The 27637-nt window shown below is 38.4% G+C and overlaps 1 protein-coding gene across 2 annotated transcripts in view; it reads left to right on the top strand.

Moving 5' to 3' along the window:
• The window catches only part of PCDH11X (protocadherin 11 X-linked), a 459785-nt gene that overhangs the window by 194558 nt on the left and 237590 nt on the right, over positions 1-27637 (top strand). For both annotated transcript variants that reach the window (XM_027687164.1, XM_027687163.1), the window contains one exon: positions 20624-20695. In XM_027687164.1, the coding sequence (XP_027542965.1) occupies positions 20624-20695 (72 nt within the window). The remainder of the gene's footprint in view (positions 1-20623; positions 20696-27637) is intronic.

Genomic DNA, 27637 nt, shown 5'->3' with positions numbered 1-27637 from the left:
TTAGCAGGTTGAATAATTCTTTGTGTCAGATGAATAGAGTTGCTATTGTTAAAATTGTGGTTTTGCTCTTGAATGAGCTAATTTGCAAGATCCGTGACACAAATTAGAGATACAGAATCTGAGTCGTAGCACATGTATTCAACATTTGCTGTAGTCTGTGTTGTATCTAGAGTGGCATAAAAAATTCATGTAACAGTTGTGACTGTAACTTTATATAGTCTGAATTTGCCTTAATACTGTAATTATTTTCAGATATATGTCTTCATGAATTTAATCCAAGACACAAATTCTAAAGCATCTACTCTGGAATACATATTCCTGTCTGAATACAGTAGTTCATGACATGAACAGCATGGCTTTACCTCACTGCTGTGTTGCAATATCTGGCTTTGCCCACTTAAGAGGGTTAAATCAATGCTTGTTGCAGTATTACTTGATGTCTGAAATGAAACATGCATGTGATGTTGTGCAGGAGGGCCAGCATATCTTTCATCTGCAACATTACTAGTCTGCTAGATTAAAGGTTTGGTGTTAGACTTAACATAAGGGGCATCTCCTGCTTCTATGAATTTCTCAACTTGCCACCTTGAACAATTCACTTAATCTCTCAATTTATCTTTCTGTTATTGAAAAAAACATATACAGCATAATAGTGCTTATGTAGGGTGAGAATTATTTGATTTGTTGGTATCTCTGTAGTCTTTGTGCTTTGAAGAATTCATTACTTAGTTGCATTTGAAAGAGCTATAAAATATTGCCAAGCATATTTAATCCTGAAAATAAAAAAATCCAAGCCAGGAAGATCAAATAAATAAATTGGTAGATAGATAGAAGTTATGTGCTGTAGGATTGGACAATCAATAATGCAGATGCCATCTTTCAGTCTAGCAGAGCATTCAGTTAAGGTAGTGTATCTGTAAGTAAAGCTCAAATGAAATACTGTTCACAGTGCTCACTAAAAGATTTTGAATTACTCTTTGCCTTCAAGAAATAGCAAAACTCAGAATGGGTGGCAACACGTGTAACGTGAGGGACAGATCATGTGTAAGGCAGCACTCACCTTCTCCCCCAGTGATACTTGCATAAAAACAGTAATGGAAATATCTCTACTTCACCTTTAGAGAACCTGTTGACCTCTCGAGTTGAAAATGCTCATATCTTTCTCTTATTAGCATCTGTTGGGAGAAATGAAGTGAAAAGATTTCTGCCTAGTTAACAGCCTACTTAAATTTAAATGGAAATGCTCACATTGTCATATTGTCCTAATTTGATCTTTCTGCATTTTTTCCAGAGTATTTTGTGTTTAAAAGAAAAGCAGGCACTATTGGTCCATAAGGATGAATTAGCTCAGGGCCTAAAGTGTGTAAAAAGAAAGCAGAGATGAAAAAAGATTTCACATAAAAGCAGACCTGTAAGGAAGCCAAGCTTAGTCTGTGACTTCCACAGCTCTGACTCTCTGGAGTCTTCCTATTTTGGAGACATCGGCAGGGGGAGGGGGAAGAGAATAATGATGTAAGACAAAGCTTTCCAGACAAAAGAGAAATTCAGATCTTTATCTTCCAGCTTTTAAAATATATTTACTGGAGCCATTAATCCTGGCAGTCACTAAAAGTGCTTTCTGAAGATTTCCAGGTGTCTTGAAAGACTTCAGAGCAGAAAAGTTGTTCTGTCTCAGTGATTGTGTAGTTTTCTTCTTACCGGGAGGGCTTCATAAGTTTCTCAGGGGTTACTTTATCTGAAAAATCCAGGAGATTATCGCTTTAGAGTTCAGTTGTGTTGTGAATTCTCCTATCCGGTGATTTGGGGGATGGCTGTAACACAGCCCTACCTCCTGAGAGGGTGAAATGCAGCATTGAATCTTCTGCTACGTGGCCTGAAGTGGCTGTAGGGAGGCAGGGATGGTAAGAGCAGCTCCAAGGTGTTGGGTTGGGAGGGGGTGCCTGGGGCCAGTCCAGGTGGGAGCCCCGTGTGAAGGGTGGGGAGCTGTGCCTGAGGCTCTGCTTTATCTTCCATTAGTGCCCTGTTGAATTGGTGCTGTTTTATGGTTCAGGCCAGGGCTGGGACATGAATCTCCTCAGGTGTCATGACAGTAATTGTGAGTGGATCCTACACTGCTTATCTCCAGGGAACAGAGTACATAACAGCATCCCCTGGTGTAATTATTTCAGTATAGGCTATAAATTATAGCTTTAACATGTGGATGTTAAGTGTTTTACACTGTTGTAATTGTAAATCTATATAATTAGACGGGGAGCCTTTTCAAGATGCTGACCCCAGCCTAACTGCACAAACCAATTTTTATTGATGGTGGTAATCCAGATGGCCAGCAATAGATAACTAAAAGGATAGAAGAGTAAGTGAAATTAAATAAACATTTGAAGTTCAACTCTTACTACAAGAAGGGTTAGTTTAGTAATTTAATCATTGGAGTTCAATAGAAGGCCTACTTGCTCTATTATATCTGAAGTGATGAAGTAGTTCTTCAGCTTCAAAAAAGAAGAAAAGCTGTGAGGAAACTACTTGAATCTTTTGTTAAAAAAAGGAACCCACAACAATGTAGTTTCTGACAAAAAGCCAGAAAATAATTTTCGTCCTTTCTAAAAATAAAGATACACCCACAAGGACTGTTAGTGCCATGACAGTCATAACAGATCTTTGTAGTTCTGCAATTACATGGTACCTATGATGCTTAAAGATATTTTTGAGACATGGGAGGTTACTTGATTGAAAAAAAAAACCAAACAACAAAACTATTAAAACTATACATTTTGAGACGTTATAATTTACAGTAGTTGCATAACTATCTTTGTGCACTTCAGCACTTCAATGAACTCCCTTACTTTTCTTATTTACCTTTAAGAGATACTGCACTCTTTATTATCCCAATCTGTGCACATATAGAGAGATTACAAAAGAGGGATAAAAGTTAATTATAAGTAGTGTTTTTATTCATATACTAAAATTAACTATAAAGATTCATAAAATATTTGTAAATTGATATGCAATCTGGATTATGCCCAGTAGGGAAAAAAGCATAGTCTTTTAATAATTATAAATATTTTATGGTATGCTGGCACCCAATACCAGCTAAGGCAGTATAAATAAGTGGTAGCACAGACATCTCTAGTTGGTTTATTCTTCATAAAGATACTGGGCACAAAAAAAGAGCTTTGAGAGTTCCTTGGGAAAGTAGATCTGATCTGAGAGGTTTGGTTTTATTCCAACATAAACCAGTACACTAGGGAATTTCAAAGAATTTCAGTTACATTGACAGTATTCTTACTTTCTGACCACATGGAGTATGGACAAAGCCATTTCCTACTGGTGGGACATTCCTGCACATACCCATTTGTAGTAAGCAAATTTATTCTGGCCAGAGCAGGTCTCTTGGTGACAACTTCTATAAAATGTGCTTGTCGTGCTGCCAGATACCACAGTGTAAGTTCCATACAAATGGGCATTTATTCTTGATTTCCTTAAAATTAAAAAAAAAAACCAAAACCAACAAAACAGGATATTTGAAGGTATGGGATTTTATATTGTTAAGAATCTTACAAATAAGCAAAACCCCCTTTTTTTAGCCTTAATAAAAAGGGTTTGAAAATCACATTCCAGAAGACCCTTTTCCCACACATGACTTTTCATCATGGGATGATAACTTTAATCTTTACATGAAAAAAAAACCCAAACACCGATGTCTGTGTAGGTATGTATGTAAGCTGTGAATGCCAACAAACCTCCAGCCTGGGAAACGAGAAGCAAAGGAAGAATGGCTGCAGCCATAGAGAAACCTCACCTGGAAATGAGAATGACTGTGAATTAGGGCTGAATCTGTTCTCCCACTTTCAGTTATACGCTCTAGGAAAGAAAAAAGCTTTCAGTCTTGGAAGAATCTTTGGCAGCAGTTTGGGTTCATCCCCAGTAGCAGGGATTGGGGTGTTATTGGTACAGTATAAATACATGAACTGTAGTTTTCCCTGGAGCTGTGGAGGGCACCAGCAGGTGCTCCATGAGGAGCCTTTTTGCTGCAGCGCCGCGTTGCTGCTGTTTGCTCTGTGCTCTGTGGGAGTTTGTGACTCTGATGGAGAACCTGTCTATAACTTTTAACATTGGGTTACAAGGCCAAGGTGCTGGCACGTTTTTTTGGTCAGTGCTGCATTCATAACACCTCTCAGCGAGGTCATGTCCTCACTCTTGGCACAGGGGGCAATCTCTTCAAGCTCAGGAGCGAGTGCTGCCTGGGGAGGGTGTGGTTGGTAGTTATCTTCTCTGGGTTTGTTCTCACAGCACTGGCTAATAATGAAGTGGATGATTTACGAATGCTGAGGGCACGGTTGGGATGAACCTGTTGACATCTAAAAGCAGAAAAGAGCATGTTGAGCCTCAGGAAACCATAAAAGCTTTTTACGCTAGTGAATGTGCTCTGTGCATTAGGGAGCTGACCTTGATGCCCCAGCACACTTAATTTTTTCTTTCTTTTAAATTCTCTGAATTTTTTTATTATTTTATTAATTCTCCGTGTTAGAACTATTGCAACTTAGAGCTTTCTTTCATGAAACTTTTAGTTCATTGATTTCTCTGACAGTCAGAAACTAATTTTCTTTTATTAATGTGGATGTTTGGAAGCTGACTAACAAAACAGTGTCTGGCAAATGCAGGACAACTCATCTCCTGCTACTACCTGATGTTTCCTTCATTTGCCTACTTGTATTATTGCTGAAACTCAATTTACCACACTGTAACTCCCTGAAGTGGCAAGTGTTGCCTGATTCAGTGACTGTGCAGGTTTAGCTGGTGCCGTGGCCATGGGATCTGTAGCTGGCTGGATGTGGGTAGTGCTGAGGACCATGAGGTGCTGTGCTGTGCCCTGCCTACGCCCAGAGAGTCGTGTCCCCAGAGCTCTGACTTTCAGTCACTGAAATTAAGTCACTGGAGCACACACATAGTGACATCTTGGCATAGCCTGCCTGGCAGCAGGAGGTCTTGTGCTGTTCAGGGGCTGCTTCACTCTGGAGAGGAGCTGTGCTTTGCCAGCTCACATCAAATGTGTGTGGACAAATGCAAATTTGCAGAAACAAGAAACGCTGTGTTGCTAAAACTGTAAAGTACACCAGAACTAACACGGACAAATGTGAGTTGTTTATGAAAAATGTGTTAGAAGTGTCATAGGGTGGAATTATCACTTATAAAGATCTCACTCCCACAGCCTAGAATAGCTTCAAGGTACTGGAAAATAAGGTTCTGCTCTGCTCTCTGGAGATCGTGTCTGTTTTGTCTTAATTATTATAGCTCTGAATATTGTTACTTTTTAATGCCATGTTGTGAAATCCCTGATGTGCTCAGCATTCCAATCATACAGTGCACAAGGTTTTTATTCCCTTAAAAAATCAACAGACTAATTTAATTGGTTCCCTCACTTCTTGAACTAGAATTTTGCTAGCAGTCACTGTATAATTTACCTGACCTAAAAATACACCTGGATGTCAATACATAGATCCTCTTATGTCATGCTTTTCATTTTCTTCCAATATGGACAACACCATTCATTTAAATATTTCCGTAGGACAAGTATATTTACCTTATCTGTATCCATTTTCTGTCTGTCTCTCTGACTTACCTACCAGTGTGGTGGCCTTTCCAAAATACAAAACTAATTCATATGAAGTTTTTGATTTGCTCCAGGATGTCTGAGGGGTTTGGTCTTAGTTATGCTCTGAATTGTTGAGGTACAGAAGTCATTCTCAGCAGAGCTGAATGGTATTCTTTGTGTGACCAATTCTGGTCATTAATCAGTTGAGATCAAGTCCTAGATACTGGGGGTTTTTTCTCCTGTTGTTTTTTTTCTGGCTCACTCTAACAGTGAGGCAAATGGAGAGAAGTATTCCTGAACTGTAAAGTGGAAAGGCATATCCTAAGGGAAGTCCTGACTGTGGTGTATGTTGGTCTGTGTGAGTGGGTGGGTTTAAAGAACTTCTTTGTGTTTGGCAGTGTATTCTCAGTGTTCCAGCTCTGATGGATAGTGATGGTAGTGAGACTGGGAGAACTGAGGGGTCAGCTGGTTTTGTCTGAACCCAGCTGTGTGACAAATACTTAATCTTAAAATAATCTTTCTTCACTGCCACAGAGAAATGCAAAAAAAAAGAATGTTGATTACAACATTCCTCTAGCAGGCAATAGGTAAGTCTTCAGAAAAGTTGGAAGAGTTAAAGGATTGATTTGTTGTGGAGGATAGTTAGAGGAGACAGCAAATCAGTTCATTGAAGCAAGAAGTTTGTGGGAGGGTCTGCCAGGACTTCTGGCTAGGGAGGACTAAGTTAAATGATGCCCCAAAGTAAAATGATGTAGATAAATGTGGACGTTTCTGAAATGAAAGGAAGAAATGTGGAATTAAATGCAGATCTCAGAGCAGCAAGGAATCTACTCTTGTGGTTGGGAATTTATGACTGAGGTAAATTAAAGAAGCCAATTGTTGTAAGAAAATTGCTTGAAGAAATTTTATAAATTAGGGATGGCTTCATAAGGACTGAGGAAGAAAGGGAAAACATCGAATCCCAATGTGTTTCTGGGAGGGAATTGTTACCAGTTTTTAGAGTTAATCTGATTTCTGCTTGAGATATACCATTAAACTTTTGTTAGGAGATAACTATTTAAGACTTTACTTGAGCTGTGTAATTTCCTTTATAGCCATTTTAGCCTTTTATGATAAGATTCTTCCACACTAATTTTCTCTGAAACAAACTGGTTTCTTTAAAGTGAATCAGTGGTACCTCTACAGTAGAGAATTTGTTTAAAGTGAGAGGTAAATGTTGGGAAAATGTGCAAATAGAGAAGTACAAAAACTCAATCCAGAGTGTTTTTGGTTTAGTGTGTTTTGTTTTCGTTTTATTTTTTATATCTTGTGATTTTGTCATAGTTCCTGGATTTATAGACATAATCTGAAGGGAAGCTGAAATATGAATTCTGTATTATTGGTGTTTCATCTAGTGAAGAGTGAGTCTAGATTCTCTGGGTGATGAGTTGGCTAGTAGGAGAGGGACAGATAATTAAATCTGTGTTGTAATTCATTGATGTGTTAAGAATAGAAGTATAATATGTCATGTTACTTTCCTGTCTTCTATTTACTGCTATTGGCCTTGCTAAGATGGTTTAAAAAGAGAGTAAAAATTCACTGATGTAACATACTTTAAGAATTTCCCTGAAACAGAGATGCAAGGTTATGTAGAATTCCTCACTCTCAGGATTCAGGACAATGCAGGATTAGGTCTGTTGTCTTGAAGTTGATGTTTATCATACATATTTAACACAGAAAAGAGTTTTGCATTTTCTATTTGATCTTCAGCTTTCCAGAAGTCATCCTCCATCCCTGTTGATGTATCTTTTGTCTCACATCAGTCGCGTGACATGCTCATTTTGCTGTGTATCATAAGCAAGTGGTTTTGAGGGAACTCTTTTATGTCATTTTCTTTGTATGTCACTTGCCATTTTTATTAATTACTTTAGCTGTGATTTTTATATTTGTGTGGTTAAATTTTTCTCATGTAATGTGTTTGTCTACAAAGGAGTACAAATGTCTTTTCATTCCCTGATTCAAAAAGTTTGTCTTTTGGGGCTTTTTGGTTATTACCTTAATCAGCATTGTCTCTTAGCTCTCAGTGACTGAGCAGCAGTGACATTTTTGTACTTATTTTCTTTATTTCAACCCTTTGTTTGCTAAAGAAACAGAGTGTGCTGATAGTTTTTGGGTGTTGTCAGCACAGATTCCTTGGACTGGTTGATCTGAGTCTTGCTGAAGGTGTTGGTGCCAGGCACACAGAACTCTGTCCCGTGTCACAACTGAGCACAGGAACCTTGAGGGACATGGGAAGTTCATGGTGTTTGCTGTTGGAGTCCCACTTCACTAACTCTGAGCAGCAGTGTATGTGCTCAGCACAGAGAGCAGGAAAGGGAAGAGGAGCTCGTGTTTGCACCTCCAGCCCATCTGCACTGCTTGTCATTGCCTAGAAAATCCCATTTCCCTCAGTCCATGATTTATAAGGCCTCTTTCTTTCCAGCTGCTCACTTTGAGATAAGTCTGGAATGGTAAAAAAAGGAACAATATTGGTTTTACCTTTGAATGCTGAGGCTTTATATATGTATTGATAAATCATAACACCTTTACATTCTTGTAATAATGGTGGGTTATCTTTATGTTGTAACAGAACTGACAGGAATATTTATAGAATTGTGGGATGAAGTGTTTTCTGTTTGCCTCCTTCAGAAATAGATCATTTAAATATCATTGCTTCGATTTGTCTTGGTGGGAATGTTTCAATTCACACATTATATTGAGCTGCACTTGCATTTAAAAGATGAAATAATCTGTAAAAATAAAGAGTACAGACAGAATATTTTTGGTTAATTTGTGGGTTCTGATGTTTTGATGTTTGGTTTTTATTGTTCTGATTTTTTTCTTGTTTGTTTTTTGATTGGTTTTGTTGTTTTGTTTGTTTGTTTCGGAGGATTTGTTTGTTTTCATTTTGTGGGGATTTGGTGTTTTGAGGGTTTTTTGTGACTTTGAACCAGTATCATGCCTAAAAAAGTCACTTGGAGCAAGTTCAGACCTTTCATTTCATTTAGTACTTCACAAGGTGTAGGAATTGGAATGATGAAGAACATAGAGAGCATAATCTGATAAGGTTTAAGGGTCACTGTCATGTAAATTGTGAAAGTGTTTCATATTCCTTAAGAATAAGAAATCCTTAAGAATTTACACCAGGAGGTTTAGTGTGGTAATCCAAAGATAAGAATTTTTTTTTATGGAATACATGCATCATAGGTATTAGATAAGACCATACAAGACTTGCATAACCCTTTAGAAAATTATCACAGTCTTTATAAGTGAAGTTACAAAGTCCGTTGCATATGGGCAGAATAACAAAAACAGCTACTGTGTCTGATTTCATTGCCATATGTTATTTCAGTGCTCATGTGCTTAATCTAAAACAAGTAATAATTCAGTGTAAATAGTTTAGAAATCCAGTGATGGACACATTCTGTGGTTTTGCTATTGATTTTCACATGCTCCAAATGTTTATTTGCAAATCTCTTCTGTTAAGTGAGATATGCAAACTCTTCAACTTGCATCAGAATGATATTTTAATGATTTTTTTTTTAATCTCATTAACTATTTCGAAAAGCTCAAATTATTCCTGGAATGCATTATTTGGAAGAATGAAAGCAATTCCCACTTATAAGCAAATTGTCATTTTCTTTACCACATATAAGACCTCTGTGTACAAAATAGCAGCTACTCTGATATTGTTTTCCACTAGGATTTTTTTTCCCTACAAAATAAACAAGGGGGCAATTTAAAGTAAACTTAGATTGTGTAAGCTCACATTTATGGCTTTATCTATGTGAAAATGGAAATTTTTTCTACAGAAAATAGAAATTCGAGGTTTTGGACCCTTTTCTAACAATATGTAGACTTTTGGTGGAAAAAATGGAGTTTAACATCTTGCAAAGTTTTCTATAATTCTTTAGAAGCTGACTCAAATTGAAGTCAGCTGTCATGGCTTCTCTGGTTTTGATGTTCAAACTAGCTAGAATTAAACCAGATCACGTATATGTACATGCACATGCTCTGGATTCAGCATTATAAATTCTTTGCTAATGTTTTTTTATGTAATTCCAGGCATTTCATATTGTGTGTGGGGCCAGAGCTTGTATCTGAGTATCTGACCACTTAACTCTTTTCCTCAGGTTTCATTTCCCTGTACCTGGAATGTGCTACTGGGAAGTGAGATGCAGAAAGAGATCAACAGTGTAACAGAGTCTGTCTTACAGAGGTGCATAACAAAATTAAATACATTTCATTTTGAAATACATTAAATACATTTATCACGAAATACTGCTCGGCACAGTTGAAACATTTGAAATCTGGAGTGGCTCTGGGAATCAGTGTGTGACAGAGTGTATGTGTCAATCTGCACCTCTTTTGAAAGGCATCTCCTGAATTCTAATCTTATACATTATGGAATCTACTTCCAATGTTCTAGTCCATTTATGACAGTAGTTTTCTTACCAATCTTATCAAAGTGGGGTCATTTTGTCTCTCATCTTGGCATTAGAAAGAAAAATTGCCTGTTACCTGAAAAATTACTGTATGTGTGGTTCTGCTCTTTAGTTCACCACTGTTTAAATGAGGAAGATGGCATTTCCAGAGGAATGATACTAATATCCACTTATTATTTTTACAAAAAAAAAGGACTGTGATTGAAAAGTTTCCCTCTACAGGCATTATTAGTGGAAGCTGACCTGCTTAAACTAATTTAATAATGTATTTAGGGAACATTAGATTTCAGATACTGTATTCTGAGTTTTCTTTCTGTCTTTCCTCCACCCTGACTGGAGGGGGAAAAAATCTCTCTCGTTCATGAATAACGTAAAATAGAATAGAAAACATGGGAATTGTCAGGAAATGTATTTGAGAAACATTGTGTGTCAGGATTTAAATAAACTTTGTAATAGTAGATGAGATTGCACTTGGATTTAGGTACAATGGGGTTGGTAGAAGACAGTCAGAAACCCATTTATCTCAAGTGAAGACACCTTCCAGGATTAACTTTAGACATCTTTAACACCACTGTAACTCCTGCTTGTCAATGTTCTTCAGTACTTTAGAAATACTCCTCCTGTCTCACTCATTATTTAAAAGATTTGGATGTCCCCTCATCCCTTTGCGTTCTTAGGTCTCACCTTGTTTGTAAAACTTATGGAGAGAATGTTTCTTCTGTGTTCATTATTTTATCTTCTAAACTTGATCCAGCCATTTTCAGTTACAGTAGCAATTAAAGTTTGCAGTAACATGGGTTTCAGCGCAGGCTCAATCCCTGTGGGCTTTTGTTCTGTGCCATTCCCACTGCTGGTCTTGTTGGTGACACTCAGTGCTGGCCACAACAGGGGGAGGGGACCTTTGCCTCTACTGCATGACCATGCTCTGAACATGTTCCTGATCAAAGTAGGGACAAGAAAAAGGATGAAACAGAGGTAATACTCGTATTAAATACTTAGGTTTTAAAACCAATCCAATATCGGGGCCAAGGAATCTTGCAGTGATGTCTGACAATAATGAGAACACATCTGTTACAGCAACTTCCCTGAATCCTTTGAAATACAAAGACTCAAACCCCACTGGGAATGCTTCTGGCCCTGCCTGATTTGCACTCCTGCCTCCATGTTCCAAGGACACAAATCTGCCATGATTATGGAGGCAGTTAAGAGTCAGTGACATTCTGGCATTGGAGAACCTTGGCCTCAGTCCATCAGGGCTTCCAAAGTCTCGTTATTTCAGTGCAGCTTCCCTGAGTAATGTCCCTGCACCACTGAGGCTTCTGATGAATTTTAGGTTCCCTCCTTCCTGAAAGGCAGCCTAGAACACAGATTATATAGTTCAGGAAGAGAAGTAATTTCATAATGTTATTATTTATTATGTTTAGCTAAAAAAAAAAGGTTAGAAATTTATAATTCTTCCTGAAATAGAATTACTATTCTCTTGACAGCAAACCCTACGAGAACAGAGAAATATATGACATCAAAGCAGGATTTGCCCTGTAACTTCAGAAGTGATTCCTAACAGAGAGAGAAGGTGGGGTTGGTGTAACACAGGAGGATTAGGGGAAATGTGACAGGACTTTGTGGGTTTCTGTGATGATAGTTTCCCATTGAGAATGATAAAACAGTATATTCATATTATTTTTCTTGATGGAAAGCTGATGAGCATGGCTGTACAATGGAAGGGGTGAAGCAGCAGAGAGGCTGACAGGCACCACTTTCTTTTGGTTAACAAGAATGAAATACAATTTTTAATGGATTTCACTGGAACACTACTGAGATTTCGGGCTCTATCCTGACCCCATATAAAGAACCAAATGATATGAATCTGTGATTGTATATGTCTGTGTTTATAATGAGACTCATATTTATTTTTCCCAAGTTGTGCTGATCCAGCCCACAGACATTCTTGGCTTAAGCAGGGCAATGGAGCTCCCTGGCACTGACCTGCCGTGGAGCAGCTGGAGCCTCTCGTACCTGCACTTAACCCTGGTGACTTCTACAAGCCTTTCCCTGTTCCTCCCTATTTTACAAGTTACATTGTTGGCATTCGTTCTGATTTCTGTGCCATAGGTTATAATAGAGGCTCAATAATATCCTCAAAGAAACGATAAGGAAAAATAAAGGTATTTCCAAGCATATTTCTTTATCTCTTGAGGGATTGTTTATGGTACAATTGCCTGTTCTGGACACACTCTTGCCACCTGAAGAAAAGTCTCACTTTTTATTTTACTTCCCATACTAAGAGCTACAATATGCACTAGAAAAATCAAACATACTTTGTAAGACGAATAGTCACAGCTGGGGATAAGGAATATAAATAGGATGACATCAAATGAAAAGAACTGATGATCCAACAAGGCTTCTATAGATCATGTTGTCTCTAATGTCAGGAGAATTGCAGATTAGTCTTGCTGCTCTTTATGAGTAAGCCTATTTATCAACTTTCTGGAAAAATCTAATTTAAGGTGGCACATTTTCCTTAGTTCTGCCACACTTCAAAGCTTAGATCATTGGGGTTGGTCAGCCATTCTCTCCTGGCTGTAATCAGCATGTGAGATTCCCATTCAGGCCTTTCTCCATCCACCAGGTCTGTGCTACTCCTGGCTGACTCCGATAATGTAATTTTAGTTTGCTTGATTAGTGAAGTAAAAAAACCTAGGAAGCCTTACCTTTTAACAACTTTATCCAATTCAGACTTAATGTTCAGAGAAAAAGAGCAATTTAAATTGCAAATGCTCTTTATAAGGAGCTGGATTTCTGTAAAGTATAACTTAGTCATGCCATAGAGGGAGAAAATGATAAGTCCTAGGAAAAAAAAAACACCTTTGGACAAGGTGGATCCAGGCAGAGGCTTTGCTATTTTTCCCAAATAACCTACAGAAAGAGAAACTATTTTTATGACAGGATATAAGAAATGTGAATTTTAACAACTCTGCAGAAAATATGCAGGAATATAAAAATTCATAGTTTTGCTACCATGTACTACATTTTTAACATGATGCTTTATATCCAAGTCACAAAATGGATTTGTGTACATTTATATTCATTCTTGAGAAGCTAAATAGAGCTCAGGCAAGTAAAACAAGCTGTTTGATATTATGTTCTTTTTTTTTTTCTCCTTTCACTTGATGTAAGAATACCTTAGCATATCATGTCACATTAATCTTATATATGTAAATACTTGCAAGTCAGAACATGTAGTGTGAGCATATTTTATCAGTTATTACCACTAAGATTTTTACATATATGAACCAAAAAAGCAGCTCTGTGTTTATCAAAATTTAAAGTAATTTTTCTCCTTTAGAATTACTTGAATTTGTGGGGATTCCTCTGTTTCTATATCAGAAAGCATTTAACTGTGCATTGATTAAGAAATTTTTTATTTTGTAAATCTGGCAAATTTGTTTAAGTGTGTGCGCAATGATGTGCAAGATAAAACAGAAGGATAACACAGTATCTGATGGTAACTTAAATGTAACAAAATCAGTTTTGTAATAGTCTTCACTAGCATATTCTCATAGACAGGCATTTTCTTAGGCATTTCAAAATGCTGCTGTTCTTACAGAGAGCTTTAGGATAAATCCACATAATTCCTGTGCATGACATTTTGAAAAGACCAGAGCTGTGAATATCACACCTGATTGCTTTTAAGTCAAAAGCTTTCATGTGCAGGAAATAATGTTTCAATTTAAAAAAAAGAGAGGGAAGAAGGTCATTTGACATTACTACGTTGCATTCAAAATCGTGTACAGGAAAATTAAAGTAATTTCAATAGGCTGCTGACTTGGAGCTCAATAGACTTAGGCATTTGCATTACTTGTTCAAAAGGTTGATAGGCCACAATTTTAGTATCAAATTACTGCATCAACTTTCAGAACAATCAGTGTCTTGATTTTTTTTTTTATTAAATTTTGCTACTGCTGTTTGCTGAACACCTGGATTTATTCTCTGTTGTTCCCACTTCAGCTTTGTCATCATGTGGTGTCTGAAATCTGTAATTCTCTCTACTATAATTTCAACTGTGAAGATACTGTGTAAGATTGAAAATACAAACAGCAGGTGGAAAGAATTTCTACACATTACTATGGTGACTTTGTTTTTTTCTTTTCCATGTGAACTGTATTTGATATACATTTAAAGTGTATATATATATATATATATGCACTTGTAAGATTAGTGAGCATTTTAATTTTTAATGCTGCATACACTCTCAGACATTTCCCCAGGGATTCAGAGGAAATCCTTTCTCCTTGCATAAAACCAACAAGATGCATTTACCCTAAAATTGCCCTTGAAATAGATACTTTTTCTAGTAATATTTAGAATAATTTCTCCCAAATGACATCTCCTTTGCTGTACAGTGCTTGATCGTGGAATCCTGAAATGCAGATTTGGGTTTTGCTTACGTTTGGGTTTCTTTACAGAACCATCAAGAAAAAGCATTTGCCATGTGAAGATTCACCATGTAGGGACGGATTTGCTGGCTTTATAAAAAGCATTGTTCTTCTATGGATGACCTCCTTGCACAGAATGATAGTTTTATCCTTCTCTACATCATTATGTTTGCTGTACAAAAATCCTGCTGTGCTACATCATAATAACATGTAATCTTCTTGCTCAGTTTAGCTGAGATTTAAGGAGCCGCTGTTCATGGAAGCAGTTTTCTAAAGTCTGATCTATAATTTACCAGAATCAACCAGGCAAAAGAGCAAGAGGCTTTATAAGAGGGATACAGCCCTTAAAACTCTTAAATGAAGATTAGTTTAAAGTTTTACAATCCGGTACAGAACCATCTGGCAAATCTCATGTCAGGCTTTGTTAAACCTCTGAGCTTTCCTAGTGTGCTGGAGTTGTTCAACCCCCACCCCACACCCCGCCTTTATCTTTCATTCCTCTGTCTCCTGCCCTGCACCCACTTTACTCATAGATATGTTGGAACAAAAGAGGGAAATAAGTAAACCCAGGGCTGATTTTTCTGTAGGAATAGTGTAAGAGCTGTGGGTGAGCTGCACCTCTGGAAATCATGGTTGGTTGGATATGCATTAGGTGACTTACTGCATCTCTCAAGAGGTACTTGCAAGATAAGAGCTGCCTGTTGGCAGCAGCATTAGAGACTTGCTGGGTCAAATTATGGTTTTTGAGTCCAAGGAATCACTGAGAGGACGTACAGACACATCACAAGGCATCTTGATACTGTCAGAAATGGAGGTGAAGTTGTTACAGCCAAAACAGTGTAGAAGTTGTCAGTGGTGATTCCAGGTTGCTGTTCAGTGTGGAAAGCTGATTGTTTCCACTACTACTGAATCACATCTTAGGGCTCTAGACAGTGGGTTTCTCATTGGTACTTCCACAAAGAGGGTTTTATCTGTATGTTTATTTGCATTTTTGTCCTTTGTTTCTTGAACACAAAGCAAAAACCTTCCCGAAGGAATCCTTACTTGATTTCAGCTGTCCTATGGCTTTCTCATATACTTACATATTTATCTAAAGCTTGGAAACTCAGAGCAAAATAATTTTTTTTTAGCAATCTGTTAAACAAACTTATCACTGAAATTAACCCTTCTGTTCACCTTTCACATGAAAGATGTTAGGAGGCTGAAGCAGAGGACTTCAGGAATCCAATTACCTGAAATCAACTTAGAGGCAAGAAGGAGGCATTGTTAATGGAGATAATCTCCTTCTCAGACTTACAGCATACCTCTGTCTCAGTGTGATAATAAAGACATTCTGCCTGGACAGTAAAATCGCTAAACATGATTTCCTGATTATAATGGGGGACAGAAAAATAGTAAAGTCTGCAGTTCCTGTCTAAAAATGTAGCTTTTGGCAGACAGACAGAAGTTGCCCTAAATAGATATTTGCAATCCCAACTGACAATGCAACATAGATAATATATTATTTACTAAATGTCTTTTGCTGTTTGTTTCCTAAATTTCACTTCAAGCCATATAGGTTTTCAGCATGAAAGACAACTAAATAGAACACTTTTTCCCCTCTAAAGTGCAGAGTAGAACACTTGGAATCAGATAATCCTAATGCTGCTGTAGCAATTTTGTAAGGCACCAGAGGAAAATGCTTTGTATTATCTTGAAATTTCAATCTGCTTTTGCTTCTCACAGCAATCAATAACCATTAGAATTACTGGTGGTAGTATCTGTCTAGATAATTTTAAGGCTTTTTCAGAAATCAAAATAGGTAAACCAAAATTGTCGTGTTGTAACATTCTTTTTTTTTCCTTCCTTTCTAACCATAACAAATCCAGATTTCTTTGAAGAAAAACAAAAACTTGCCAATAAAAAAGCAGGAGGGAATGGAGGTGATATCTAGCTGAACAGATCCAGTAGTTAGTATTAGAATAAAAACTTTAAGGTCCAGAACAAATTCCCTTTGCAGCATGGAAAATGACAGTTATTGAAAAGTTAATTATATCTATGGGTCAAGTTACTAGAAGTTTTCATGATTCCTGTTCCTGGAGGCTGGGGCAAAACAATTAAAGGTGATTTAACTTCTCTCCTGCTAAAAGGGAAGGACTTTACAACAATTTTAGAGTATGTGTGTTGTGGTAGATGGGCTGCTGGCAGCTCAGGAGTTGGGGCTGTAGGAAGTGAGGGGATAGAACAGCCTTCCCTCTTCCTCACCACCCTTCCCAACCCACACAGGGGCTGGCAGGGCAGGATCCCAGGCAGGGGGAGCTAGACCTGGTCAGGGAGAGAATGGAATTCAGTCTAATGGAGAAAACAGGCTGAGAGACTAAACAGTGGATCATCCAAAACTGGGCAGACACCAGGAGCTGAGTGGGGCAGGATTCCATCAGAAGGGACATCTGTGACCAAGCACTTGTAAGATCAGTTTGAACTGTCCCAGAGGCACCAAAGATTTCCCTTCATGTTTCAGAGTGAGGACCACTCTGCAGCATCTTAAAGACCAAAATGAAGTCTGGCTCGAAACAGTGACTTGCATAACCTTTAAAATCTATTTTACAGTTTATTTTCTCTGGTAGATTTTGGAAGCCTGGATATTACCTGTCAAGTTGTCATAAGTAATTGTATGTTTGGTAACTTATTTCTTCCAATAAACAACAGAAAATTCTCATGATGAATTTCATTTTTCTCTTAAAACATATTTAATAACTACTTTGATTAAATATTAAATATTTCTTTTGCTGCTATAATTAGACAGAAAATTCCAAGTATCAGCAAAATATTTTGTGCACAGTCTTTTTACTACCTGGCTATTAGTCTGGACTTTATTGATTGCTAACATCATTGATCAGGGTAATTTCTGGGTGGTCAGGTGCAAGACTGATGAGACTTGGCTGTATGATGACTCAGCAAACCAAAACTTCTTTTATATTGAAAATACCTGAAGATTGGACTTTCTGTGGATAGACAGGATTGCCTGGCCTCGGGGGACAGTTGAAATTATTGCATTTCCCGCTGGGCAAAAGGGAACACCGAGATAAAGGAAACCTTTGCAACCTGCAAGATCCTGTGTGGTTTCCTGTCTCTTTGCCTTCCTCAGTGCCAGCAGCACGGCAGTGATACAGGGTGGCAGGTAATGATTTAGAGCAAAGTGTGTCTCCCTCAGCTCCGGCGGGGGGCAGATCTGGGAAGGTGTTGGATGAGTGGCAGGAACTGAATCAGTTGTCCAGATATGCCCTGTGCTCGTGGAAGGGTGGCTGGCTGTAACAAAGTGACAGGTGGTTCATCAGACATGAAAAGGACCTAATTTATTCCAGAAGTCAAGCCTGCCTGCTAGAGAAATTGTAATTGGTGCGTGTACAAGAGCTAAGGGAGCTCTAATGGCACTGCTGAAACCATCATGTAATATCCAGGCTGAAATCGTTCCATCTTTATCTCATTATGAGCACGATTTTCTTCTATGTGTGAAACCTAAATGCCAAGCTGAGGAAGTGGAGGGAACATAAACAAAAGACTGTGGGCACAGTCTATTGTTTCCTCAGAAGGATTGTAGGAGCTGCAGAAGGCTGTAGGAAGATGCTCCAAGCAAAATGGGCAGATAAAGGCTTCCAAAAACTTCCCAGTTTTAGTAAGAGGTTCTTTATCTGTGCTGGAAGAAAGAAGCTCCCGGGAGAATTGTCTCTCTTTATCACATTACTCTTTATAAAAGAGAAAAGAGAACTTGTGGATAAGTGCTGCTTATGTGGTCCATTAGCAATGTGTGTGTATCTCAGTGAGGGGTGAGTAAAGAGCTTTACACTGGAAGTACCACTGCTTGTAGTAGCAGGTAGTTCAGAAGAGGTGCTCACACTCAGAAGCTGCAGCAGCCGTGCCTCTGTCAGCAGTCTGAGCAGTGGGTCAGTGTCAGCTGTCCTGGCTGTGCTCACACCTCGTGTGGAACGTGCTTTTCTACCATGAAAAGCGAGAATGCAAATATGCTTCAAGGTTCTCTGTGACAAACTACACCTGGGTGGTGCAGGGGCTTTAGTTCCTAGAAATAGCTCTGAAACATAATTGGGAAGTTGGAATGAGAGCTAGAAAGATGTTTCCTATGGGGAGAAAGTCTGTAGGGGTTGAAGGCAGTTAGTGCTTGGATTTGTCCTTTCCCGTGCTTTGGGGTGCAGGTTGCTGCACTATTTTCACTCTTTCTGTGTCTTGTCCTACTTTGTGATGCTTGGTTTTAGAGTGAGGTGAAAGGATCTCCTTGGGTGGTGTGTAGGGGCAGCAGTAAGGAAGTAAATGGTGCTGGTCAATAGGAAATTCAGCACTGAGTACTTTGAGTCTTCTTTAAGTCGTATCTAAGACTTAGAGCATGAGTTCCAGTGTTACTCAAACACTTTAAGAATTGTTTCACCTAAATTAACTTTTGTAAACATTTTGCATACATTTTCTTTATGTATTCATACGTTTGATTATTCTTTTTTCTTTCTGCTGCAATACAGAACTGGACAAATGTATAAAAACCAATGTGAATTTCCAAGAAAAATGATTTCTCAAGAAAGAGTGTGATTTTTTAATGTCAGTTCCTGGCAGGTTACCCCATGAGGAATTGTTATGGTATCTTGGCACTACAACTGATATGTTTAATAATTTTCATTATGTGTTTGGGTCCCTTTGATGCTTGATGATTACATTTAAAGCAAGATTATAAGGTAGAATACATTTGCTTTTGAACACATGAAAAACACAACCTTCCCTTTCCAGATGCATTCATTTTAACTCTGTTTAGCATTCACTAAATCTATGGTTATTTCTTTTTTCTTTTGGAATGCACTTATTGTTCTATTTCAAGAATGAATCATGTCCCATTGCTACCTCAAAATATAAAATAACAAAAAAATGGTAAAAATGATTGCCTGTAATCTATTATTACAGGCAATCCAACCTGCCAAAACACAATTGCCATTTAATAAGGTGGTTTTTTGAAAGAAGTCCTGCGAATGCTAAGTGAAGTTGCCTACAAAATCTGTATTTAAAAAAGTGTTTCATTTTAAGTGGCCGTGGTTTGCTGATGACAGAAATTCCAATGGCATATCTCTCCCTCTCTTTGTCAGTCCTTGCATGGGCATTCAGATTGCTCTGATGTGAGACCTGGATAAGATGATATTTGTATTACATATTGTCAAAGGCCATGTTCAAAGAGTAGTACATTAGAAATGTTGTATTTCAGCAGAAGGAAAAATCCTGGCACTACTTAAAAAGTGTATTTCAGCAGAGGATTTTTTTTTTTTTTGAACACCACTATTTCTGTTTTATGACAGAAAAAAATTAGAGAGAAAGAAAATATGAGACTTGTATTTTTTAAAACAATGTGCAAAGTATCTTCCCTGGGAAATTCATATGGAGAAAATTAGAAGAAGCCAGCATCCTATTCAATGCTCACTCCCAGTGCTCAAAATTCTTACACGTTTATTATTGAAGCAGAAAAATTACAGATGGTAATGAGTAATTGCAGGGTGTTTTGGTACTATTAAAAAAAGGAAGTATGAAGAGACAGTAAGTCTTCTTTGATGACTAGTTTAATCTCTTTGATTACATAGACTTTAGATTTGGGGTGGTCGTTCTTGAATATTCCAAGGAAAGTCAAGGAGACAGGAGGTTGGTAACTCTCTTCTGGCTCCAGCTCTAAGAACTTTAAGGAAAGGCAAGGGCTGTTATCTGAAAACATGGCCCCCCATCCAAGTGATGAACCTATTTCAGTCAGTTACACTGCAGGGTGTCCATTGAACAGAGCACAGCCTGGGAAGGAAATGACAGAGAAACCAGAGTCAAGCTCCCTCTGAATTTCTGCTGTGGAACCTTACTCTGTTGGCAAATAATTTCATATTTTTGCCTGAATTTTTATCTGTACACAGAGAGCAAGGTGTGTACCCTCTACCTTGAAAACTAAAGCAACTCTATAAAGTTACTTTTCTGGAAAAAAAAAAAGAGACCTACAGCCTACTCCAAATGTATGCAGTCATGATATGTTACTGTATGGATTTTGTACCTGTTTTGTTTCCTCAAGGATAATTAATGCTGAATGCTGACTGAACACACAACTGACATATGCTTTTCTCTCCTAAAAGCACACAAAAGAAGTGGGAAGGCCACAGACTCCTTTGAAAGAAACAACCTTGGAGCCTTGGACTCAGCCACAGGTAGGCTGGAACAACTTTTCTGATAACTTGTTTTCTGTAATGGTGGTTTCTCTCAGTCTTCATGGAATAATCTGCAAAGGAATCTTGCAACAGGTTGCTCTGGTTCTTAGCATCTCATGTTGAAATGGTTTGTTTGGGTGTTTGGCTGCCCAGATTATTAGTAGTGCTCTTTTAGCTGAGCATTAAGGGAGAAATGCCAGCATTATCTTGCCTTCAGCTTGTGTTTCATATATGCTTAAAAATTTTTGCAGAACTTGACAACACAAAACTACTTTAGTAGTGTTATTGGTGCACCAATAAACTGTGAACATCTGGTGGAGAAATGAAGTGGTGGAAGTTTATTTTGAAATCCTAGAAGTTAGGCTAGTTCTAGAGGCCTGGTTACTCCCAAAGGTTGTGGCAAATACATCGTAGGAATTTAGAAGGAGAAATGGAAAAAACCAACACCTCTGTTCCAGCTACCTTTGTTCATGCTTGGTGCATTTTTTTTTTTTTTTAAATTAGGGGTAATGCTGACTGTGCAGGCTTTCATGGGGCAATCTGTACAGCTGATTAAAATATAGAAGCTCTTAAATGGTCAATTCTCCACTGTAGTCACAGATGGGTGGTATTTATGTTTGTGTATCTCTGCATGCAGAAAGATGGTTACCTATAAACATACAGGCCTTGTGTTGTAGGGAAATCCCTCAGCTGTTGCCTCTCCAAAACCCAGGATCTTCCCTCCTTCCTAACTAAAAGGCTCCCAGGTGCAGTGTGTGCCCTGGCTGTTCCCAGCACCTGCATGGCCAAAGCTGCACAGCCTCTCTCCAGGCAGATGCTAATCACAGCAGTTAAGCCTCATCGATCTGTGTCTGCAGTCAATGCTGTTTATGTGCAGGACTGCAGGAGCTTGCTGTGGTCCACACTCACCAAGAGGCAGTAACTCTTCATGTGCAGGAACAAACTGTTGAGGGAAGTGTCTGATTCCAGCAGTCACTGTGGAACAGCTGATGGATCACTGGGAGGGATAATGGGCTCCTCCTGTTTCCTTGCCTACAGTGCATGCTGCAGAGCAAGTAGGAGATGGAGGTAGGGCCGGGCTTTGGGTTGTTGGCATAGAGGAGAGAATTTTGGCTTTCTCCTTGTGAAAGGAGTCATTGAAGCAGTTTGATGCCATGATTGTCATTTACTGCGGCCCTGGTGCGTGAACATGGGTGACAGAGGTGGGCTTGTGCAACCATGTTTCCTTGGTGGTTTGTGCGACTGTTGCCAGCAGCTTTGTCAAAGAAATATCCTTTTATACTGTCCCAGCACTGATGAGAATTGTTGTTCTTCCTGAGCATACAGACCGTCACCCTGTTATCTGATCACTTTTGAAAGCTGCATTTGCCACCGCTTTACTTAATGACTACAGAGATTAAAACGCATGAGATGTTTTTGTTATTCCTATTCATTTTTGAAAAAAAAAAATCTGCTTTTTAATAAAGTGCATATAAAGAAGCTAACACCAATATGCTTTTTATTTTGTGGAGAGAAGAAATGTAATCAACAAAATCAAAAACTGCTGGAACCATTATTGTAGCAGAAAATTAAATTAGTTGTTAATTCTTTCATGGATGTAATTCTGGCCTCTGCAAATCCCTCCTTAGGTATTTTGTATAAAATGAGTAAAAATTCATGGCATGGATAAAAGCTTTGTCTATTTTATGAGCAACAGGTAAATGATCCAAATGGTGCTCATAAAGCAAATGATTCCCAACTCTAAAGGAGGAGAAATGTATTTAAAGGCTGCTAGAATGGACCATGAGCAAAGCCAACTCCTATTTACAAAAAGGTGCTATTTCCATGAAAGTTTTTTGATTCCCCCACACCCCACACGAGGGAGAGACTCACTACTTGTGTCTACTTAATAGTAACAATAAAAAATCATTACATTTGCTTGGGCTACTCACAGCTGTTCAGTGCTGAGAGCTGCTGTGGGATGTGTTTCACCAGCAGAGAGAGAATGGAATAGCCCAGAGCACAGTCTGGGCGTGCAGGGCCAAACGAGCAGTGAAGCAGAAAGAGCCACATCTGGCCCCTAATGCCAGGAGGTGAGAGGCTGGTACCTATTAGCAGCAGGACAATTTCACACAGAGGTTACAGTCTGGGGAAACAAGAAATGGTGCTTCCTGTGCCGAGGGAGGGAAGGATTCCTGTGGCCGACACTGCCACAGCTCTCACTTGCCTTCTCTGCTCGAGGTCTGATCTTAGAAGCAGCCAGGGAGCTGGGAATTTTGAAACTGAGCTCTTCAATTAGACAAAACCCAAAGAACTGTGGTTCTTTGGCAGGCTTGTTTCTGCTTCTGTGGTGAGGTTTTTGTTCTTGGTTTTACGGTTTTGTTTTTTGGGTTTTTGGCTGTGATTTAATAAGTTCCCAGAGCAATATGACATTGACAGTGTGGGAATTCTTTTTCCATTGCCCTGCCTTTTAACTTGTAGTTTTCTGCATCTTTCTCTGTGGACTCAGTGAATGGAAACTGATGTTACTGACTGGAAAATAAAGTATAAGAGACTGGTTCCGATAAATTTGGGATGAGACCTTTGCAGATAAGGAACATGTGTGGGAGTAGTTGCCCAAATAGACTTGTCATTGGTTTACAAGCTTTATTTAAATGCTAAATACCATGTATTCCTGTGGTTATGTTTTTTGCTGCTTTGCCTGATTAAACATTTAGCTGATAAACCCTGTCAAGGCTGTTCAGAGCTACTGCAGTTAGGATTATGTATTTATAGGCTCTGTATTTATGGTCAGTTATAACAGGACAATTTCAAATCAAAGTAATCTGCAATTCTCCAAATTTTTGAAGTCACTGATGCTATTTTAAAATCTGAATTTTGTGTGGTAATGGCATGGAATAATATTGATAACCCTGATTCTGTATTAGAAGCAAATTAGTGAGGTGGAGTTTGGTCTCTTCTCTCAGGTAACAAATGACAGGATGGGAGGAAATGGCCTAAAGGTGCACGGGGGGGTGTGTTAGATTAGAGATCAGGAAAACCTCAAAGTGTGGAATAGGCTGCTCAGGGAGATGATAGAATCACCATCTCTGGAAGCATTCAAAAAATGTGTGGATGTGGCATCTGGGGACATGCTGAACACACCACTGAACACAGTGGTGCTGGGTAAATGGTTGGACACAATAATCTTAGAGGTCTTTTCCAACTTTAACCATTCTATGATTCTGTGATTACTGGGAGGGTGAATTTAGGAAGAGAGGATAGGGAGTTACCATAGTAAAAAAAAAAAAGAACAATGCTGAAGTTTGTACAGCTTAAAAGTGCAGTAGTGGCAGCTAGTGAGGTTTGCCAGCATGACAGGTACAGCAAAACTCCCACTCTTCAGTTGCAGAGTATTTCTGATTTAATCTTTTTTTGGTTGACTCCTACATCACTGTCTATTATATGTTTATCTGAAATACTGCACAGAAGTGGTTCCTAGAGGTGTTCAACAGGATAAAATGTGAGAAGGTGGTGTTAGTGCTGTGGCTTTTTATTTGTTTATTAATTGTAAGAACTCCAAGTGCTTTTAGTCACTGAAGATAATGGCTAAAAAGCTAGGATACAATTGCATTAATCTTCCTGGCCCAAATGTAGCATAATTACTTTAATGAACACATTAATTTATCCCCTTTCCTGACTCTCTTCCTTCGTCACAGTTCATGTTGTCAGTGGGAACCGAGACAATGATGACCCTCTCCTCAAAGTTCTCTGGGAGGGTTAAATATCCAAGGACTAAGATTTGTCAGGCACAGGTAGTGCACATTCCTGTGTGTGTTACAATGAGCCACATCTCACACCAACAAGGCTCTATTACCCCCTGGTGTAACAGTGGGGCATCGCCACAGAACTGAGACTGACCAGCAGGAGCAATAAGACACAGACCAAGTGCAACCATTTGTCTCTCAAAAGTAGGAGAGAAAAATAATTTCTTTGAAAATAATTTGTTTCCTCTTCTGAATCTATAGTTTTATTTTCTCTTTATTTGTGTGCAGAACACAGCCCTTTTTATTTTTATTTTTTTTAGCAGAATTACTCTTTCTGGAAAGGCAAAACCACTCAGACTGAAATCTAATTACAAATGATAGAGTGCAGTATTTTTCTGCTCAATTTTAAAGAATCACTTTATAATCTTGGAACAGTGGATAACAACATCGCTAATCCAATATTTTAACAGTAAATACGTTTGATGATGGGAATTGCTACACTAATCTTATATCCCTCCACAGTATAGTTAAGAAATCCACAGGGGGTTTTACTAATCAGTTTTTGTAAAGTAAATCAAGTCATGTAATTCACGTTCCCTCTAAATGCCCGGCAATGCAGGCAGAGCCATGTGCAGCACTTTTTGTTCTTTTCATTGCTTTTGTCCCCTAATCTGCAGCCACACTTTTCCCCGAGTATGCAAGAGAATTCTGGAGAGAAAAGTCTCCAAGCATCCTCTGACAGAGATGTCTTATTAGGTGAGCTGGCAACTCACCCCATTCCCCTCAACTGCCGTGCTGGGAAGGGATGGAGCGAGTCCACCTCCTGCTCCCAGGCAAAGAGCTGCCAGTAATAAACATCATCCAACCACATTTGCTGCTGTGCTTCTGATACATATGCTTTAAGGTACTTACTTAGACCCTAATTTTACTGACCAGTGAGATATATTGCAATTTGTCTTGTTTTAAAAAACAGTGAAAAATATGTTTCTCTTTTTAAATTACAAACGGAGTGTTTTACATTATGAAGAAATACTAGCAGCTGTGGTTAAATATTTGAAGAGAGTCAACTAATAAGAATTATGTGTATATTTTTTCCCTACAGTCCATGGGTACTGAATTATTTTTCATGAAGTCCTGGTGTGCTCTGTTTGCTTAGCTCACAGCTTCAGCCTTTAGGACTCAAAATCAGTGAAAGTTAGAATGAAAGTAAAGCTTTATTTCTGATTTGATGTCTTCAACTTCAATACAAATGAGTCACCTAAATAGATTTATATAGTCTAGTCATACCCAAGGTATATTCAGTTTTTAGAATCTGTGTGCTCAAAATATTCCCATTTTATTTCATGCCTTAATAAATTTAAATATTCCTTGAACATAATTCTTATTTAATAGAACTTCAGTTGTAATCCTGAGTGCTAACACAAAAGACTTGGGAAATTAGAAAAAAAAAAAAAACAACCAAAAACCAGTAATAAAAGACCAGATGAGAGTAGAAGGTGCGGGGAGGATTCTAAATGCAATTAGAAATGCCTACAATATCTGAACTATTTTTGAACACTCCAGTCTTAAACCATGATTTTTTTTTTTTGTCTCTTCAAATGGAGGCCTCCCAAGCTGGAAGCCAACTGGAAGCAGACAATTGTTTTGGTCTGATTTGAGTACCAGCAGGAATGAAATAGCATTTTATTAAGAAACTTAAGAGAAAAACACACTAATTATTGCAATTTGAAAATAATTACTGTGAATACCACAACAAACACCTAATCTTTCCAGCAGCAGCTAGTGCAGTGCCCTGCTGCCCAAAGGTACAAACCTGGTTCTCACAGATAGCCAGGCTGTTTTATATTAGCTGTGTTAGAGGTTATAATCTGTAAGGTATTCCTGACATTCTGAACAAATAATGTATCCAGAAATCAGGGTACAGTTATAGAAGGTAACTCAACGGAAGGGCAGCTTATGGAGTGGAAATGGGCATTAACCTTTTCTTGTCTAGTGATCATTTTCCTTGATTCCAGTTAATGTGAAATAGAATACCACCAATTTGCCACATTTAAACCAGTATATCAGCCTGTATTAGGCCATTCAATATTAGGGAGTATTTAACTGTACTAGGGAGTATTCAACTGTAAAATAAGGAAAAGATATTACCAGATGTTTGCAAATAAAATCTGAATTCTAATTAAATAAAGACTTTGCAGCAAAGGCAGGGTTGCTAAGATAACCTGGCCAGCAGGATGAACTCTATTTGTGTTAATCCAGTAAGATTTCAGATAGACTTTATATGTGTACACATATATATGATATTTTTTCAATATCCAGTTTTGCCATAGCATATGGGCACTGGAAGTTAATTGCTGATACAGCAGAAAAGTCACTTGGAGAAAATAAGAAAGGGGAAAAAAAAAAAGGCAGGCTATCAGAGTTGTGAGCATTGAATTTAGTATTGATTTCAGCAGGGGAGACCATTACAAAAGCAGAAAATAATTCCTATTCCATTTGTGTTTGTCTGTCTGTTTTCCAGAGTGGTTCATGATTCTATGATAAAAAAACCTCTCAATTTGAGCCAATATACAGTCCTCTTATGAGTCAATTAAAATAAGTGAGACCTCTACAGACAGTTTCCATACAGTTTCCTCAGTCCCTTTCCAGGTGTTCAGCAGTACAGCAGCAGGAAACCTGTCACTTTGGGGGTTGTATCTCTGAGGACAGGCACTCACGTGTTCATCTCTGTCAGACTGTTCTATGTGTTTTCAGAACCCAAATGCCAAAGCTGCTGAATGGAAAAATAGACTATAGGAGAGACTTCAGGTCCTTACTACCTTGAAATATTTAAATCTTTTCTAAATCGTTCACCAAGACTTTGAAGAATATCTTCCCTGTTTGGTCCACCATGACAGTGATGTTTTCTACCTGATTTCTTTGGCTCACACTGTTAAATCTTTTCCTTCCTCTTAGTTCTGTCATGTCAGTGTTGTTATTACAGACTTGAACAGCAGTGTAAAGAGGAAAGAATTGGTAATGGGACCAGGGAGCTCAACTGTAGAGCATCACCTGGACATTCAGCCCAGTGTGCCTGAAAACAGGTAAGCCCAGAAGGCTCCTGTCAGCGTGCATCAGACTGGAGCTGCAGGAGGGAACTGTGCTGCTCAACACAGGAGGTGATTTATTCTCTATCGCCTGACGCTGAGTTGGAGGAGATGGGTGCTCAGCAGTGAAA

This window comes from Neopelma chrysocephalum, unplaced genomic scaffold (genome assembly GCF_003984885.1).
Source record: "Neopelma chrysocephalum unplaced genomic scaffold, ASM398488v2 Primary Assembly neopelma1_73b, whole genome shotgun sequence".
Classification (NCBI taxonomy): domain Eukaryota; kingdom Metazoa; phylum Chordata; class Aves; order Passeriformes; family Pipridae; genus Neopelma; species Neopelma chrysocephalum.
The sequence above is the reverse complement of the archived record's forward strand: the minus strand, read 5'-3'. Positions and strand labels throughout refer to the sequence as shown.